The following is a 19,378-nucleotide window of genomic DNA, read 5'->3' on the forward strand; positions in this document are numbered from 1 at the left end:
GGGACGGGGTGGGAGGGGGGGAGCCGGCGGCGAGCCAGGAAGGAACCTCGACACCCCTCCACATACACCCCTTACCCACTAGTCTGCCCTTTCCTGGGTCTCGATCTCCAGACCCCTACCCTGGCTTGCTCTGCCCTCCTTCGCCGAACATCCTTTCAAGCGTTATCCCCTGCCCCACTGACCCTCGAGGCTGAAGGAGGGGGTCTCGACTCTGCCCCTGCCCAGCTGGGGCGTGGGACCGGGTGGGAGATGCAGGCAGAGATCTCGGCCTCCTGGGGGAGGGGTGTCTCCTCCCTCCCCGTTCCCGGGGTGGGGAGCTTGGGGAGGGGGCTGGGCAGGGGCGGAAGCGAGCTGCAGCCGTGTTTGCCGCGGCGCTGCCGAGTGGAACAGATGGCTGGGGAGGGGAGAGGGTACGTGGCGGGGAGGAGGAGGGGTGCGGGGGCCGCAGGATGAGGAACGAGGAATTTCGACGCCCCGAGTCTCCCAGGAGAAGCCCCCCTCCCCATCTCTTCCCAGAAAGAGGGGCGGGCAAGCGCCTGCCTTTTTTCCCGGAGAGCCCCGGCCTCTGGCCTGCGGCAGACCCCGCCGTCCCCCTGGGTCGCGCCCCTCACCCCCTAGACTCCCGGCGCGGGCCAAGCCGGCGGGGTCCAGACCGCAGGGAGCAGCCCGGGTCGCAAGGATTAATGGGGCCACACTCCGAGGGGCGAGGGGGCGGCGGGAAGCGGGCTCCCGAGCCGAGAGCGAGTTCAGGGATCGTAAATAGCTGAGGGAAAACGTGTTAATTGGAACTTTATGCAGATGAGCTGGGACGCGGGCTGGGGAGGGCCGATGGAGGGAGAAGAAGGTCTGACGGACGCTGGACCCGAGGGGAGGGCAGGAGGGCTCCGGCCGGGGGAGTGATGGGTAGATGTGTATTTGTTTATCGCTGTGTGGGACCTCCGGGGAGGGCCGCTGGTCTCCGAAGATGAGGGCTCCTCCTTGACCCTACGCCCCAGAAACAGGGAACTCTTCCAGAGTCTCCACATCCCGGGCCAGAAGTTTAGGGTCTCAGATCGCCACGAAGGTGGGGGCAACGTGCAAGTGGCTGTTTCCGCTTGTGGCTGCTTACCCTGGGTGTCACATTCACTGCATCCCCCCGCCCCCATCTGTCTCCATCCTTTTCCCCCATCCCTGGCATCACTCTCTCCTTGCAAGAGTATTGTCTGTAACTTCCACCAAGTGAGTGGGGGAGGGGAGGGAATCTAACTTTTCTTCCTTTGCTTTCTCCCCTCTGCCCCCCAAGGACCACCCCACCTTTGAGGAGGTGTTTCTCAGCCTTTAGAGAGCTTCATAACCCACCCCTACGTGTTAAAATGCAGATTCCAGGGCTCCCTTAGAGATCTGGTTCAGGGGCTCAGGAATCTGCGTCTTAGCAGTTTCCCACCTACATCGGATATAAAAGACCTTCATTTTCAGAAACATTGTGCAGGGAATTGGTGGGCTGGAAAGACTGGACAAGTCTTCATCAACGGCCCCCCACCCCTCCTCCATGCTCCTGACCTCACCTCTGCTCTGTATGGCCATCTCTGCTTCCGGTGTGAGAGTACCAGGGGATGGAGAAGGTGCCAGAAAGGAGGGAAGGAAGGGAGGAAGGGGGGTGTGGAGGAAGGAGAAAGAAAGAGAGTGAGGCTCACCTGGCTGTCCTCTCTCTGAGCAGGGTCTTACCCTTCCTCCCTCTGCTACCTTCTTCCCTCCCGTCTGCCTCAGCTGCTCTATCCATCTTCCTCTCTCACTTCCCTTCCCCCACCTCATCTGAAGTTTCTAAGGCCAAAGAATCTTGGGGCAGGCAGTTTGGATCTTAGGGAGTAAGGGCAGAGCCAAAGTCCCCACCTCCAAAAGAAAGAGGCAAAGCACCTATCTCTGGGGTAGGAAGAAAACAGGAGGGAGGCAGGGCTTGAGGAAAGATAAGGGTGACAGCAAACATATAGGCCACCTTTCCACGGGCTATTGCACTTACCCCCCACAACAGCTCAATTTAGGCAGGCGCTATTGCCCCCAGGTTATACATGCAAAACAAAAAAGGGATGTTCAGAGAGGTTAAGTGACTTGCTCAAGGTCACACAGTCAGTGGGAAAATAGGTCATTCACCCTTCTATTTCCCCCAAATCATTTCTCAAGAGGCTGCTGGGTAGCTGACCCAGGCCTCCCCTCCCTGCCCTCCCTCCTCCTCCCCCCGGGGCAGTGGGGGTGGGGAAGGGCATCATGTACAGAGATGAAAGGAGATGCTCGGGTTTCGGAACATCTGACAAGTCTGGCTGGAAGCATTAAAAATTCATTCAGAAACCTGACCCCAGTTGGACCTTGGGTCTGCCACCTGGACTGTCCCTGGCCTGGTGGCCTCTCAGATCCTGGTGGGCAAATTTCCCTTCAGCAGTGTCCTGGGAGCCCCCGAGTCCGTATTTCACAGGAGGGAGGTTCTCTCATGGATTAGGGAGCTAAAGTCAGAAGCCAGCAGCTGAGAAAGCAGGGCTGAGAACCCTCCCCCCACTCTGAGTGTAAGAACCTTAGAGGCTTCAGGGCTTATAAACCTTGTCATCTGGCGTCCTTCTATTCCTCTCCCCAGGCAGACAGATACTCTCAGTTTAGGGTAACTCAGCCTGGCTGTGATACCCGAGGTGGCCAGTGGAGGGCAGCTATCTCCTATGAGGGAGCCCTAGCCTGAGCCTCTACCGAAGCTTTGAAGGACAGGAAAAGAACCCCATGGATAAGGTCCCGGAGATGCAGTTTTGGCCTTGGCGAAGGGCTCTGGAGTCTGTCATCTGAGGACAGGGGGAGAGGGCTCCTAGTCTGGGGGAGATTGAGGAATTTGGGGGAGGGTTCAAAGTAGGTTTGTGGGTTTCAAGTACATGGTAACTGATGGCCAGCATGATACAATCTTTCTAGCTGGAGTGAAGGTTTGGGAGGAGGCCACGAGAGAGAAAGCTAGAAAGGCAGTTGGGACCAGACTCTAAAGGATCTTTGATGCTTTGCTAAGGTGTTTTATCTTTAACCTGTAGGCAACAGGGAGCCATTGTAAGTCCCTGAGTAACAGAATGACATAATGCAAATGTTGGTCAGCTGAATCTGGCCAACAGGGGCCAGTGAGTGGGAGGGAGAGAGAGAGTGAATGGAGGAAAACCAGAGAGGAGGTTATTGCTATTTTCTTCTATATTCTAGGCATGAGGTAATGAGGAGATGAGGCAGGGAGGTAGCAGGAGGAATGGAAAGGAAGGGCTGGATGGGGCCTGCGAGGGGGACTGGGTGAGCGAGCAGAGATGGGACATTAAAGAAAGGGAGGAGTTAACTACCACCGGTGTCAGGCAGAGAGAACTCAGCATGTGGGTATACACTCAGGGTGCAGGAGGTGAATGAGTTTTGTTCCTTTCAGGGCTGGGAAGTCTTGGACACATCACTTTCCCTCTCTGGGCCTCCGTTGCCCCTCTCAGAGCATCGGTGGGGGTGGGACTGGATGGCCTTGAAAGTCCCTCCTATTTCCGGGTGTGTGGCTCTGGGTTGTCTGGAGAGGCTGGGGTCTGTGTGTGTGACATCTCATGGGTGGGGACCCATGTGAGCAGCTGCACACGCATGTATTTGGGGGTGCATCCTCCTGTGTGTGGGACCCGTGGGTGTTGGCATGCCTGCACGTGCTCTCTGGCTCCGCTGTGTTAGTGTGTGTGAGAGAGCGTGTGTGGGTGTGCACGTGATGGGCGTCCGTGGGTCTGTCTGGGCGGGGGTGGGGGAAAGTGGCATTGCTGTAGGCTTCTTCCTGAGGCTCACACACTCCTCTTGCTTTCACTGCTCTGAAATAGCATCTGGACCAAAGGCCCATGAATATTTCACAACGAAAATTCTGTGACCTGGACTGCCTGCTTCTGAGTTCCCAGCATCTTCCCTCCTCCCCCTGCCCAGGCCCCAGCAATCCCTCCTTCAGAGCTCTTGCCTGGCTGGCCCCCTAGGCCCCCTCATTAGTCTCCTCAAAGCCAGCCTGACACAGGCCCCCATGAGACCCCAGACTTGGGGGGCACTATCCCCCTACCCCAACCCCACATCTTTATCCAAAGTCCACTGGCTTCAGGCCTTAGATGTTCACTCTGTCCCGTTTCTGCCTCCTCTTCCCACTATCCTTCTGACTTGTCTGGCCAGGGCCACAGAATCTCAGCATCCTTGAGCCCTGGCACCCAGGTACTGTCTCTTTCCATCCCCAGATCCCAAGTTAGATTTTTTTAACCCTAAATTTAAACCGTCAAATGTCTCCCCAGTTGCTTCTGTTGGATGAGACTCAACCAAGTCCTTCTTAGCCAGGGCTCTTCCCTTTCCCCAGCCTCTCCTCCACACACTGGAAAGATGAAGCTTCTGATCACACCTCAAGCCAGCAAGACACCCCAGCTTGGAATTCTTGTCCCTCTTATCACCCTAGCCCCTTGATTTCTCCTCTAACCTGCTCGGAGAACTGCTTCTCTGACCTGATTCCTCCCTGATGACTTCTACCTCACAGGAGCCAAGGGAAAGAGACCATCTGTCTACAAGGTTGCTGTGTACAGCTGTGCAGGCTGTACACTGCACAAGGGCAATCAGGTGAGGGGGCAAGTGTGAGCCTTATGCTCCGTTTGCTGTGGTATGGGGCTGGGTTCCCCTGAGGAAGAGGTGCCTCTCTCAGATTTACCCAAAGTCATGTTTGGGCTGGCTGTGACCACGGCTGTCCATGTTACTCCTCGTTGCAGGGGAAAGAGGGAACTGCTCTCCCTTCCTGAAGGAACAGAGCCTCAGAGAGAACGGTTAGCCAGGCTGGAGGCCTTCCCCAGGCTTAGCTCCTCAGGCACAGACAACTCAGGGTCGTCTGTAGCTGCTTCTCCTGGACAAATGAGGAGGTGAGGTGCCATTAGCACCCACTCCTGGCTATCAGATTTCACCTGTCCTGCCTGGGACTCCGGGGTCACAACCCTGTTCCTGAAGCTTCAGCTTCTTGTCATGGGAAAACAGCAAGAAGCACTTGGATAGCATGAAATGGTTCCCCTTTTTGTAACCCTCCTGGCCCTGAAAGCCTCATGGTTCTAAGCCCTCCTCCCACTTTTGAGGACCTGAGCCAACAAATCTTACAGAAGATAAAATAATAGAATTTTTTAATAAATTTTTTTTTTTCCCAAACAACTTCTGTTGATCTTCACCACACAGGGGCCATGGTGGAGAGGAAAGCTCTCTCCAGGCACCCTAAAAAGTGTCCAAGGTAGACAGGAGAAAAGTATTTCTCCAGTGTCGGGAGGTTGAGGGGTGCTAGGATAGGCAGGGGCCTAGGGTTGGCCTGGCCCCGACTGAAGCATCCCTCCAAAGGGCTCCTGGGCAGGGCTCCCTTCCCGGGAGCTTCCAAAGGCTCTGCTGGTGGAAGATGCTCTGCAGACAAAGCCCCTCCCGAGTCCACTGTGGGCACTGGGAGAAGTGGTCAGCGGCTGCCTGGGGTGCCCACCCCAGCCTTGGGATGGGAACGGGTTAACGGCCAGAGTTGGGGAGAACAGGGCTGAGCCACCAGATGTGTCCTCCTGGGGCTGCCATAAGCCAGCAGCCTGGGAGGCAGGGAGAGGTGGCCTGGTCCCAGGGGAAGAGAGGAGCTGGGAGCGGAAAGAAGGCAGCAAGGCCGCAGGGCCAGAGGGCGGGGACTGGGCCGGAGCCGCAGATGGGGATGAGGGAAGAGGGGGAGCGAGACACACCGGCCTCTTCAGTCTCAGCACCGCAGTCAGAGGTGGTGGGGGACCAGGAGCAAGACGCAAAGCAGAGGGGTGGGGAGCCCGGCCGAGAGCGCGGGGCCGCGGGAGTCCGGGGTCGCCTGGCAGGCAGCGCCGGGGCACGTCTGCTCGCCCCGCTGGTCCTCGCCCCCGTAGCTCTCCCAGTAGTCGTCCTCGGTGGGGGCGTCCCCGCCCTGGCGCCCCCGCGGGTCTTCGGCTGGCAGGTCTCGGTAGAGGGTGGAGGGGTCGGCGGGGGGCGCCCCGGCCTCGGCCACCCCGTACAGGTGGTTGGACGAGCTGTTGCCGCGGGCGCGGCTGCCGGGCCGCGTGGGCACGGCGGGCGGGCAGGCCTGGAAGTCGGCCTCGCGGAGGGAGCGCAGGTCGCGGCCCTGGCGCTCCGGAGGCGTGGCGCACGTCACGTCGGAGCTGGACACGCGCGCGCGCTGGAACCAGGCCCAGAGCGGCCGCGCGCGGCAATCGCACGCCCAGGGGTTGGCGTTGAGCCGCAGGAACTCCAGCGCCGGCAGGTCAGCGAGCGCCTCGCCCGGCAGCGAGGCCAGACTGTTGTTGAACAGGTAGAGGATGGTGAGGCGGCTGAGGCCGCGGAAGGCCGCGCGGTGCACGCCCTGCAGCCGGTTCCCGTGCAGCAGCAGCCGGTCCAGACTGCCCAGGCCGCGGAACACGTGCTCCGTGAGCAGCCGCAGGCGGTTCCCGTGGAGGAAGAGGTGGCTCAGGTTGGCCAGGTCCGCGAACAGGTCATCCTGGCGGGGGGCGGGGAGGGGGGCGTAGGGGAGAGAAGAAGAGTGGTGAGTGGTTCTGAGACAGGCACCGAAGAAATCTGGGAAAGAAGGGGAGCATTGTGGTAGAACAGAAGGGGTTTGACCTTCTGATTCATAGAGTCCTGGGTTCTAATCCTGCCTCCTCTAACCTATTTAGAGGTTAATGTGAGAAACGCAATATAGTTCTTAAAATTTTGGGGGTGCATCAGAATCCCCTGCAGATCCCTGAGACCTGCCCGCGGGGTTTCTGATTCAGCAGGTCTTGGAGCGGGGGTAGGGGTGGGCGCGGGGGCGGGGGGAGATTCTGCACGTCTTTACAAGTTCCCAGGTGGTACTGATCCTGCTGGTGGGAGGACCACACTTGGAGAATGAGAACCTCTGATCTGGCTAAGTATGCGGACTTTCAGACTCCCTGACTTTCAAATCCTGGCCTTATTAACTGACACTTGAGCGAGTCACTCAGTATCCTTGTGACTCAGTTTCTTCACCTGTAACATGTGGAGATGAAATGAAACAACATGTGTTAATACATGTGGTGGAAAAAAAAAAAAAAACATGTGGTGGGCATTCTGAGTTAGCCATTATTGTGAACTTGGCCAAGCCAGCAATCTGTTTCCTCGTCATTAAAATGGAGGTGAGTGTACCTCCCCCTGGGTTTGTTTTGAGGATTAAAGAAGACAATCCCCATACCTATCAGATGGGTGAAGTGTCGGGCACAGGGCCTGGCACATCGGGGTTCGGTCCAGTGATGAAGCCCACAGGCTCAGGAGTCAGCAGAGCCCCGGCTCAAATCCAGCTTGCCCTCTTCCCAGCTGCGTTACTTTGGGCAAGTTATTTAGCCTTATTGAGCCTCAGTTTCCTCAGTGTGTGGAACTCAGAGAACAACTCTTTCAGCAGGCTGAGGGAGGGTTAGATGAGATCCTGTAAGGATGCCGTACCCGGTGGGCACCCAGACCACCATCAATAAATGGTGGTTATTATGACAATAGTGTCTTAGTTAGAATTAGGTCCCATCCATTTTCCTCTAATAGAAGAGCCTCCTGGGACCCCAAAGTTCTGCTACTGGGCTGGGACATTAAGGGGACCATATCAGCTCCACCCCACATAGGCAGCAGGGGAGGGGAAGGAAGACTGCTGCCCCATGCCCTGCATCACTGTCCCCTTAGAGGGGCTGTCCCACCTGCCCAAGGCTGGGGAGTCTCCGAATCAGACCATATTAGTGCTGGAAGGGCCTTGAACTGTGGTTCAGGGGAGTGGAGGTGTGGGTATGCTCCACGGAGGGGAGAGAGCAGGGGGCTGGCGCTGCATTTTAACCAGTTCACCAAGGTTTTGGTGATGGTCAACCAGATTTGGGAGTTAGTGCTTTTGGGTGCACCAGCCTAGCCTACGTTTTTGCAGAGGAGAGCACTGAGACTCAGAGAGATGAAGGGCTTGCCACAGAGGGGACCAGAGCCCCAGTACTGAGGTCCTCCCCTCTTGTGGAGGACATCTTTGTGGTCAGCAGACCCAGGGGGGTCTGGTTCTGGGGGACAGGGGCATCCTCTGTGCTCAAGCCAGCTCACCCTGGATTCCTGTTTCCTGGCGGTGCCCCTCCCACCCTTCCCTGTCTGGGGAGATGATCCCCCCACCTCACCCAGGAGCCTGGTCTCAGGCTCTCAGGTGGGGGGAGGGCGTTGACTCCCAGCCCACACTCACAGCCTCCGCCTTCCTGTGCTCCTGCATTTTCTCGCCCCCTCCCATCTGGCTTCCGCCCTCTCTGCTACAGGAACTGAGCCTGCCAAGAACCCTCCTCTTGGCCACATTGAGATCCGTCCCCCTCAACCTTCCCGGCTGCCTGTGACACCAGCTTTCTCCACCTCCTGCTGCCACGGCCCCATGCCCAGCTCAGGTCTCCAGCGGAGGGCCTGGCCCAGCGTGGCCTGGTGTCCTTGGTCCTTTTCTTCTTGGCCCCCCCAGGGAGTGGGCTGAATCCCTTCCACTCAAACACCTAGTTAGGGTTTCTCTTTTTAATGGAGTTGTCAGCAAGAGTAGGACACACCCAGAGGTACCTGGTCGAAGGATAAATGTGGGGTGGGGTGGGGTAGAGAGGGAGCAGAGGCAGTTGGCACTTTGGGGACTTCTGGAAGTCAGGAAGGGAAGACCGAAAGTTCAGAGATGCTAGGGAATTCAGGCACCTTTGACCTACAGCCCCAGTTTTGGGGTTACAGGATTCCTTGATTCCAATCTCCTTCTCCTTCTCCTGGCCAAAGTCCTGCCCCTCCTGCTCTAAGCCTCAGCCTGGGGGTCCATTCCCCCAACCCCCATCCACGCCGTGGCCAGATCCTGTTGTCACTTCCTAGGCTGCGGGTCTCAGATCGGGTCCTTCCTCTAAAATGGTTCTCTGTGCATTAATAAGCTCTTGACCTTCACAGCCTTCCCCCTCCCCCACCACACTCCCTATCACGCCCTCCCTCTGGGCAGAGAGTGTCTGTTAAAGTCATCCTCTTCCATTTTGAAAACCACATTTCCCTCACCTCCCCCTGGCCAGCTCTCGGAAGCCATTTGGAACCTCAACGCAGCATCCCTGCCCCCTTCCCTGGACAGCATCCTTTTCTTAACCTTGCCTTCCTCCAGCCTCCCATCCAGTCTCTGGCACTGGTCAAATCAGCTGCTGGGCTTTGTGACCTTGGGCAGCTCCGGGCACCTCTCTGAGCCTCAGTTTTTTTTTCATCTGTGAAACAAGGGACTTGAGATCGTTGATCATTAAGATCCATCCTCATCTGATATTAATGAGCAAGTGAGTCCTGGAATGTACCTCATTCATTCAAGAAAGCTGTACTGAGTGTCTGCTCCATGCCAGGCACCCCACTCACAGCGCTCACCGATCTACGCTGGGTATCATCGCCATCGTTTGCGTCAGCAGCTGACTAACCGAGCTCTTGCCATGTGCCAGGCTCTGTGCTACACAGATCCCATGTAGTAACCGAATCATCACAGCCCCATGAAGCAGATCATTTTTTTTTTTTTGGCTGCGCATATGGGATCTTAGTTCCCTCACCAGGGATCGAACCCATGCCCCCTGCATTGGGAGCGCGGAGCCTTAACCACTGGACCGCCAGGGAAGTCCCGTGAAGCAGATAGTATCATTCTCCCCCTTTCAGAGGTTAGGAGAGGGAGGCTCAGAGAAGGCAAGTGACTGGCCTAGAGTTCAAGAGCCAGTATGTGGTGGAAGGCAGACGTGAACTCTGGAGACAGAGCTCTGAACAGTTGCACTTTGGAGTCAGACAGACCTGGGCTAATTCTAGGCTGTGCCCTTTACGAGCTGGGTGACCTTGGGTGGGCGCCTTAACTTCTCCGAGCCTTAGTGTCCTCAGCCGTTGAATGGGGGAAATGATGCTTACCCTGGACTGGACACACTAAACCCCTTTCAAGCAGCATCTCCTTTAATCCTCACAACAAACCCCTGAGTTACAGGTCATTTTTTTCCATTTCACAGATGGGTCTACTGAGACTCAGAGGGGTTAAGTAACTTGCCCAAAGCCACAGAGCAAATCAGATCTGCCTGAATGTAAAGACTGCACTTTTACGCCACGCAGGCTGCTCTAACAATTAGAAGAGAGGTGCCTCCATCATCTGGTTCCACTCCAGTAGGAAATATGCTCCAGGAGAGCAGGGACACAGTTTTTGTTCACTTCTGAATCCCTGGCACCCAGAACACTGCCTGGCATATAGTAGATGCTCAGTAAGAATCTGTGATGAACGCACCTGGCACAGTGCCTGGCCTACAGCACACAGTCTGTGAGAACCTCCACTCTACCCCATTCCCATTTCTACCTTCCTTATCCTGAAAAGCTGTGGTCCTCCTGCCTCCTCCAGATCTCCCCTCTCGGGGCAGGCCCGGTGGCATCTTGGGTCACACCTGCGCTCTGTGGATCTCAGCCCGGCCCGCGAGCTTCCGCACCTGCCTGTGGCATCGCCCAGCCTAGTTTCTCCAGGCAGTTCACAGGCAGAGGCTGTCTCTTTCTTTCTCTTCTATATAGGACCAGCCGTGAAGATGTTTCCTTCCCATGATGCCTCCTACCATTCATGCCAGGGGTGTGCAGAACCAACACTTCCCACTTCAGAAGACCCCAGTGTCCACTCGAGGTCAGTGTCCACTGACCTTGCCCAGGTCTTTCCTGACCCCAGGGCCTGGCTGCCATTTGTGATGGAGGATCAGGTAATGACGACAAAATTTATTCAGCACTTAACTATGTGATTTATATACAAACTCATTGACTCTTTTTTTTTTCTTTTTGAACTCACTCTTTACAGCCATTCTTTATGGAAGGTATTATTTTTATTATTCCCATCTTAAAGATAAGAAAACTGAGGTTCAGAGGGGGCAGCAACTTGTCTAAAGTTAAATAAGTCAGAAAATAGCAGAGCAGGGATTCAAACTCAGGCCTGCTGACCCCAGATTCCTAACCTGAACAACTAATGTGTGTTGATAAGGAGGTCAGGATCTCAGTAGTAGTGGTTGTTGCACTACTGGTAATGATTAATAATAATAACGCCAGCGCCCATATATTGATGTGGTCCTGTGCTAAACTTTAATCCTTACAAAACTTCTTAGGTAAGTATTATTGTTAATTACTATCAGGATTGCCATTTTACAGATGAGGCAATGGCAATGGAAAGAGTAATTTTTAATGAGTAATTTGTCCAGAGCCGTATAGGAGCCAGGATTTGAACTTAGGTCTGGCAGACTCCAAAGCAGGTGCTTTCAGGGACTTCCCTGGTGGTGTAGAGGTTAAGATTCCGCGCTCCATTGCAGCGGGCGTGGGTTTGATCCCCGGTCAGGGAACTAAGACCCCACATGCTGTGCAGTGGAGCCAAAAGCAAACCAAAACAAAGCATGTGTGCTTTCAAAAATGAGCCTGCTCTGCTGTCCTTCTGAGTACCATTCCCCCTGCACCTGGTCGGCCCCCAGTGGAGAGTTCTGAATGATAAAAACGGCCTGAAGTGTCATCAGACTACAAAGGCTGAAGTGCCACCAGCTCTTCCTGGTTGTGTGGCCTCAGAAACTTCATTTTTTGTCCCTACTGCCCCTAACCATCCCTACTGCCAGCCCGCTGTGAGGTTTGACGTGATACTGAGAACACGTTAAGCCCCCAGGCACATGGACGATGATTTAAGAGACTTTGGGACCCTTGGTCTCAGCTTCCTCATCTGTAAGGGAGTATAAACAATCTCCCAACAGGGCTGTAGAAATGAGGTGACTGAGCACACTTCGGAAACCATGAGGTGCAAAGTTAGGAAGAAGAAAAAGGAGGGAGTGTTCTGGGACCCACCCATGGTCTCGGCATAATCCTTGAAGTTGACCCGTATCTTCAGGATAGGGTCCAAGATGGGCCATTTCACTGAGACCAGTGTTAAATGAGGCTCGTTCCTCTTTTGAAAATAGTATCGTAACAAGCATTTATAGCGTGCCCACCGCACGCCAAGTGCCGTTCCAAGTGCTTTACAAATTATTCATGTACTTGACACTTATAAAATCCCTAGAAGGTGGGTGCTATGGCTACCTCCATTTTACAGATGGAAAAACTGAGGCTCAGGGAGGTTAAAAAATGCCACACGCTTGTAAACGGCAGAGTTGATACCTGTAAAGTCCTAGCACAGCGCCTGACGGACAGCGTGCCTGCTAAGTGCTAGTGGGCTATTATTATCGTTACTTATGCAATAATAATAACACACAACGTATCTTCCCAACATACTGTACACGTTACGTCTTGTCTCTCCCCGCCGCTAGAATGCTCTCTGCGAAGGCAGGAGTTTCGTCTGGTTTGTTCGCTGCCCCTTGCTCAGCACCAGGCACATTCTGGGTGCTCAATAAATGTTAAATTATGATTGCTGTTGTTATAACTATCAGCATCAAATCCACCAGTTAGGCCTCAGCCTGGGACGGGGAGGAGGAAGTGCCTTCCAGGTTGGTGTGGAGAGAGGGGAGAGTTTGGATATCCAGAGGTTGTGTAGCCAAGGGAGAATTTTCTCCCAGAGTGGCTTGGAGGGTGTGTTATTGCTTCCTGGGGAAATAGAATGGGAGGATTTGACTGTCAAACAGTCAGCATAACGACGATAAAAACCAATATTTAGATCAATAATAACAATAGCAACTACTGTTATTCCTTCCGTTTTCAGAGCATCCGTTTTCCAGCTGCTTAACAGCTCTTTACCCCTTTTTTCCTTCACCCGTTGCACGGAGACAACAGATTTGGGGGGTAGGTTTGGGGAACGGAATCTAGAAAGGGTAGGGTTTCCCCTTGTCCCACGACCCAGTGAGGTGGAGAGAGGTGGGACCTTCTATGGGATACCGGTTGCAGTGGCTCCGCCCTCTTGCTTACCTCCCCGTGTTGCGGGAGGGCATGGGGGTGGGTGAGAAGAGCAGCCACGAAGCCCTTTGGGCTGGGCTGCCTGGGGAAAGGCAGAGTCCCCGGAAGGCAAACAAGGGGGAAAGGAGAGATCACAGAAAGAGACACACACATACACCCAGACAGACATGGGGGTGTGTGTGTGGAGTGGGCGTGTGAAGGGAGACAGACAGAAGAGGCAGAGGGAGACAGATGGGGGAGGCAAGTTAGTGAGCGAGACAGATAGGGACAGAAAGGGAGAGACAGACAGACAGAGGCAGTCAGATGGGGGGTGGGGTATTAGTGACAGAGAAAGATGCAGGAGACAAAATAAAGAAAAGCCCCTGGAGAAAGTGGGAGGGACAGAAACCTAGGAAAGGGACAGAGAAATAGAGAGAGGTGCTGAGACAGAGGCGGGAAGGGTGAGCAGGGACAGAGGGGCCGAGAGGCCCTAGGGAGAGAGGGAAGCAGAAGAGGACTATGTGTGCCTGTGTGTGTGTGTGTGTGTGCGCGCGCGCGCGCGCCGGGCTAGGGCCGGCTCACCTGTAGGTGGAGCAGGCTGTTTTCCTGGAGGTAGAGGTACTGCAGGCTGACCAGGCCGCGGAAGATGTTGCCCGGCAGGCTGCTGAGCTGACAGCGGTACAGATGTAGCGACTGCAGCCGCTCCAGGCCCTGGAAGGTGTCGGGCTCCAGAGAGCGCAGGTGCCGGTTGTCGCCGAGGTCCAGCTCCTCGAGCGCCTGCAGGTGGCGGAAGGTGCCCGGATAGATGGCGGAGAGGTTGTTGGAGAAGAGCCACAGAGTGAGCAGGTTAGGCCCGAAGGTGCCGGGCCGCAGCGTGCGGATGAGGTTGTTCTGCAGGAATAGGCGCTGCGTGCTGGGCGGCAGGGACAGCGGCACCGACGAGAAGTTGTTGGCCTGGCAGCTCACGGTGGGCGGGGACGAGTAGCAGGTACAGAGCATGGGGCAGCTGGGGGCAGCTGGGGGCAGGGCCAGGAGCACCAGCAGGAGGCAGGCCGGGGCGGGACCTGCGGGGAGGGCGCGGGGGAGATCTCTCTGGGCGGGCTGCGAGCGTGGGAGTGCCAGCCAGGGGCCGGGCCCACCCACCCCTAAGGCGACCCTTGCTGAGAGCCTTTCGTTTCTAGCTTGGGTGGGGGGTTCTGGGTGCAACCTCAGAGTCGCGAGAGGCCGTGGCCACTTCCGCTTTTGGAGGCTCCTGGTATATTAAAGAGTAAAGAAATGCCAAGAGGACGTTGTAGGAAGCACTGTGATAGGTTGAAAGTTGTTTGATGAGTGAGCGTCTACTTTCATTCCTGTTTTCACTATGGTAGGTTTGACCATGACTTTGGTCTTGAGACTTGGGCTGGACAGTGCTTTGTTGGAGGCAGTCCTGTACAACGATGTCCTATATAGGGGTGTTTAGCAGCATCCCTGTCCTCTATCCGTTAGATGTGTAACGCCCCTCCCCCTGCCGTTATGATAACCTATGATAACCGAAATGTCTCCAGACGTCGCCAAGTATCACCTGGGGAGCAAAATTGACTCCATTTGAGAACAGGTGGCACTAAATTGAGACCCTCTGTGAATCTAAGGCCCATGTAAAATGGCCCTGTGGCTGCCTCCGGGGTCTGGTCTTGCTGGCCCACTGGTGAGCACAGCCCTCCTCCCTCATCTCTCCACACTGGAAGGGATCTTAGGAACCACGGGACAGGGGGTCTCCAGCCACCTGCAGCAGAAGCATCAGAGGGTCCTGGAAAGAATGCTGCTTCCTGGGCCCTGCCTGTGCAGAATCAGCATCCCTGGGGGAACAGCCCAGGAATCTGCATTTTACACCCCAGGCTCTTCTCATTCAAAGTCACTTAAAAATTCTTTTTCAGGACTTCCTTGGTGGTCCAGTGGTTAAGACTCTGCGCTTCCGCTGCAGGGGGCACTGGGCCGTGATCCAGCCTTCTTGTGATATAGATGGAGAGGCAGGCCCAGGGAGGCCCAAGGGCCTGGGGGCTAAAGAGCCGTGTCTAGGCCTCCGTATCCCTGAGCTACAGCAGGGCCTTGGGGCCCCTCATCCATCCCTGTCCCCTGGCCTTCTGACCCTCAGGGCAGCTGATGCAGGTTCTGGGCTGGAACTAGCTTGACCTCTGCCCTTTATCATGACTTCCGGATGAGTCTCGGGATTTTCATCTGGCGGGTTTTGCACTCCAAAAGCCAGGCGGTCATTCTCTGGGCACACATGGAATGAGCACTTTCTGCTCCAAACAGTGTGCTACGGCCTGCGAAGGCAGTGGAAGACCTTTGCCCTTGGACCCGAGGACCTGAGATCCTGGGTCCTCAGGGCAGACCCTGAGGGCTCCGTGACTTTCACTGACGCCCGGTGTCACAGGTTGCTGTGTGTGAATGCGCGTGGGAGACGGGTGCCCTCTACATGAAGTGCTGCTGAGCCCGGGGTGGGCACATGGCACCGACAGGCCCCGCGTGTGGCGCGGACATCACGGAAGCTGGGCTGTGCCTCCTCCCGTGGGGGAGCGCAAAGGCGCAGGGTGGGGACCCCGGCGCCACGCCACCCGGCCCACGGCGAGCGTCCCGGCCCCTCCCCGCGCCGCTGCGCGCAAGAGTGTGCCGGTGGTCCTCCGCGTGTGTGTGAGTGCCGGGCCCCGTGCGTGTGTAGGCTGGGTGTGATGTAATACTCGGTGACACAGCGGCTGCTGTTCCCTTCGTTCACACCACCTCCGCGTTTCTCGGCCCTTCTCACCCCTCCCCCGTGCGGCGTTTCACGATTACTTTCTCCTCCCGAGTTTTTCCACATTGGGTGGAAGAGCATGTCTCTCACCCCTCAACCCAACCAGGCAGGGGCGGGGTGCGAGAGGCCTGTAGGGAGCCCTGGGTGGGTTTCAGGAGGGCTGAGGTTTGAGGCTTAGAACAGGAGATCTTGGAGGTGGAAAATCCTCCGGGTTCATCTGGTTCAAGCTCTGGTTCTACTGAGGTGATGGCTGGGGCTCAGAGAGGGAAAGTGACTTGCCCAAGGTCACACAGCAACGTGATTGGCAGGGCAAGGACTAGAAAGGAGTCTCCTGATGACTGGCCAGAGCACTTTCCTTCCTGGTGGAGTCACCCTCTGAGCTCGCTTCCCCAAGGACTTGACACCAGAGAAAGCCAAATCCCTCTCTGATCCCTTAATCCCACCCCTTATCCTCAAGCTCACAGGGTGTTCATTCAGAAGGCTGCCAGCCCTCCAGGGATTATGGAGCTCTTTCCTCAGCCTCTAGGGCCAACTGTTAACCCAGGAGAGACAGAGGGAAGGACACGTGATCCCAGAGGGCTCCGGAGTCAGGAGGCGGTCCCCTGGCACCAGGGTCTCTTCCAGCCTGGAGGTCGAGCTCAGCAGGGGCTGGCAGGGGCCCCACTCATTCCTCTAGCCCACAATTCCCTGGCCCCCTGCTTGCCCTCTTTAGGGGGCTTCTCTCTTATTTCCCCACATCCCCTCCCTCTTGCCCCCATATCTCCCCCCATCATGGCCCACCTCCCCAAGGCCAAGATGGCGCTCCCTGCGGGCTCTTTGAGGGGGGGACCCTGAGCAGGGGGCCCCTCCGTGACAGCTGCTGCGTAACAGTGACTCTGTTGCCATTTCTGGTCCTCGCTGCTGCCGTGCAAAGCAGCTGTAACCCAAGGAGCCTCATCCATAATTCAGGCTGCGGCTCTCACTGGAAGCGCGCGAGGAGGAGGGGCAGGTGGGGCTCCGGATTGCTCTGCCCCCAGGCCTGGCTGGAGTGCTCCTGGGCAGAGGCAGCAGGGCCTGGTGAGCTGAGCCTTTCTCTCCCTCCTCCGCCCTCAGCCCCTGCCCAGCCTGTGCCCTTTTCCTTCCCACCACCATCGCCTCCCCACCCCCTGCTTCTCCTGGCTCTTCACCATCACTCCTTCCCCCCAGGCCCGGGTCTTCCCTCTCTCCCTGAGGACCACGGTTCCACTCCCGGCCCCCATTTTGTGAATCCCTGGCAAAGATGGGGTCAAGATGCACAGAGTGTCAGAGCAGGAAGGTGGGGGACACCTCATCGGCCATCAAGAGCAAAGCCCTTATTTCACAGGCCACACCACTGAGAACTGAAGAGGGGAAGAGTTCATTTCGGAGGGCGCAGCCCAGGCCCTGACCAAATCTCTGTCAATCCACCTTGGGTTATCTTTCTCGAAGGCTTCATTTTATGCCCCCACTACTATCTGGGCCGATTCTAACAGCCTCCCCACCCTCTCTGCTCATTCCATCCATCCTCTTTTTTTTTTTTTTTTCTCAAGTCAGCGGGTGATGGCTAGAGTTGCAGGGGAGCATAGAGCAAGGATGGGCAGAAACCATCTGTTATTAAACACCTACTGTGTGCCAGCCACTGTATCTGTACATGTCTTTATGCATAGAATACAATATAACATAGCCCCAGTGAGATCAATCTTATGGCTCCCAATTTGCGGATGAAGGGAGGGAGGCTCACAAACAGGAAATGAGTTGCCTCAGGTCATGCAGCTAGTACAAGGTGGAACCCAGATTGGACAAGTGCATGTCAAAAGGAACTCTCTGACCTCTCTCTGGGAGACCCCACGTCATCCACAGACACCACCCCCGAGTGTGAGAGTTACTGCGCTCCGGGTGGGGTAAAGGGAGGACAGAAATTGCACCCAGGTGCACAGGGCTGGGCCAGCAATGACACCGGCTCTGTTTGGCTATTCAGGGTCAAGGCAAGGTAAAGGACCCAGGTCCTCTCCAACTTTCCCCTCCTGGGCTCCAGGCTGTGGTTGTTCTAGGGGACGGCCCACCTGGGAGTCAGGAAGAGATGACCAGTGTCCAGAAGATGTGGCCAGAACTGACCAGGGGAGGGAACGGAGAGAGGCCAGAACATGGTATTGATCCCAGAAGACTGAGGTGCCCAGAGCCAAAAAGTATCCACTCACTGAGGGCCCACTGTCAAGGACTCTGGGCTATCATCCTGGAGCACCAAGGCTCACAAAGTTCTCAGCCCGGGAGCCACCATTAAGTCCAGAGATCCCTGTGAAAGAAGAAACTTGAGAAGGAAGCAGATGGACCCAGTGTAGAGGCAGGAAACAGGGTGCCAACCCTCAGGGCAGAGTGGCCCCAGGAAAAGTGCTCCCTGGAAAGAGAGTCAAGGCCTCTGGTTTTGAAGGAGGGGCACAGGGTCCCAGACAAGAAGCAACAGCTCCACACCCAAAAGGGCTGGGCCTGCCGGGCAGATGCTGAGGTGGCAGGGGCTTGAGGGGGTGGGAGCCGCGGAACAGAACGGAGGTGGTGATGATACCAGTGACGCAGGGGCCTGGGGAGGCACTGACGCGGGTGATGGAGGTTTAGAGCTGCTGCAAACAGCTTCTCACTCTGCCAGAATGTAACACCCCAAAATAAGCAGCCACCGTGGCGGCGGCGGCAGGATCCCACGATGGGGCCCAGAGATATAAATGGCAGCATGGAGCCAGCCAGGGCGCCCACCCTCGGAGGAGGCTGCCACCCCACTTGAATGTCTTCCCCCTCTCCCCCTCACAGCCACCCACAAGGCCCTGAGCTCAGAGCCCAGGGTCTGGCCCACTGGCCACTCCCTGAAAGAAGGGAAGTGACAGGCAGGCGCTTTGGAAATGGAGGGCTTCCCACGTGGAAGTGGTTACCAGAAGTCTCTTTGTCTCATCCCTAGTCCGCCCCCCCAGTCTCTCTCTCTCTCTCTCTCCCTCTCCCCTTTCTCTTCCTTCCTCCTTTCCTCCCTTTCCAGCCCCCATCCCCATCCTGCTCAACCCCAGGCCCTCTCCTATCTCTGGTTTCCCATCCCCAACCCTAGAGCTCATCCCAGTCGTCTTTCCCTGTTCCTGACACCCCATCTCTATCCACCATCCCCATCCTCCTCTGGTTTCTGGCTTTCTGATCTCACTCCCCGTTCCTTCCCCATCCCTAGGGTCCCAGCCCTCATTCTCTTTCCTATTTCTCCCACCGCCAGGTTCAGGGTCCCTGGCCCTGGTCTTCTCCCCACCCCTCCCCTAATCTGGTCTCCCCTCTCTTTCCCTCTTCCTGTGTCCTCGCCAGGGTCTCACTTCCCTCCAAGCTTTTCCCGTCTAACCTTTATTCCTCCTCCTCCCCCGCCTTCCTATCGCCCTCCCCTGACCGCTCTCTCCATCTTCCGCTCTCTTCCTTCTTACCCCTTCCCCACCCCACCCCCAATCTCTGGCCCACACCCTTGTCTGTCCGTCACTCAGTTCGTGGAACTATCCCTTTTGTAGCGCCCTCCATCCGTCCTACCGCGGAGGGCCATTTGGATCTCCCTCTGCTCCCCCATCCTCCCGGACAGCCCCCTGCCCTCATCCCTCGTCCTCCCTGGTGACTGGAAAGTGCTGAGGCACGGGGCACGAGAAGTTGCTGAGTCGGCGCTTCCCCAGCCGGCCCGAGTCCTCGGCGTCCCCCAGAGCAGGTGGAGCCGGGACAGCAGAACCTGAGCCTCCCTCCCCACCCCCCGGGGCCGGTCCGCCT

The 19,378-nt window shown here is 56.5% G+C and overlaps 1 protein-coding gene across 1 annotated transcript in view; it reads right to left on the bottom strand.

Moving 5' to 3' along the window:
• Nucleotides 1–459: 459 nt before the first annotated feature.
• The window catches only part of RTN4RL2 (reticulon 4 receptor like 2), a 19,140-nt gene continuing 221 nt past the window's right edge, over nucleotides 460–19,378 (bottom strand). Inside the window, exons 2-3 of the mRNA XM_024749499.1 lie at nucleotides 13,426–13,907; nucleotides 460–6,496 (exon numbers count right to left, since the gene is read on the bottom strand). Coding sequence (XP_024605267.1) covers nucleotides 5,747–6,496; nucleotides 13,426–13,907 — 1,232 coding nt within the window. The 3' untranslated portion in view covers nucleotides 460–5,746. The remainder of the gene's footprint in view (nucleotides 6,497–13,425; nucleotides 13,908–19,378) is intronic.

Source organism: Neophocaena asiaeorientalis, unplaced genomic scaffold (assembly GCF_003031525.2).
Source record: "Neophocaena asiaeorientalis asiaeorientalis breed wild unplaced genomic scaffold, Neophocaena_asiaeorientalis_V1.1 scaffold43, whole genome shotgun sequence".
In the NCBI taxonomy this organism is placed as follows: Eukaryota; Metazoa; Chordata; class Mammalia; order Artiodactyla; family Phocoenidae; genus Neophocaena; species Neophocaena asiaeorientalis.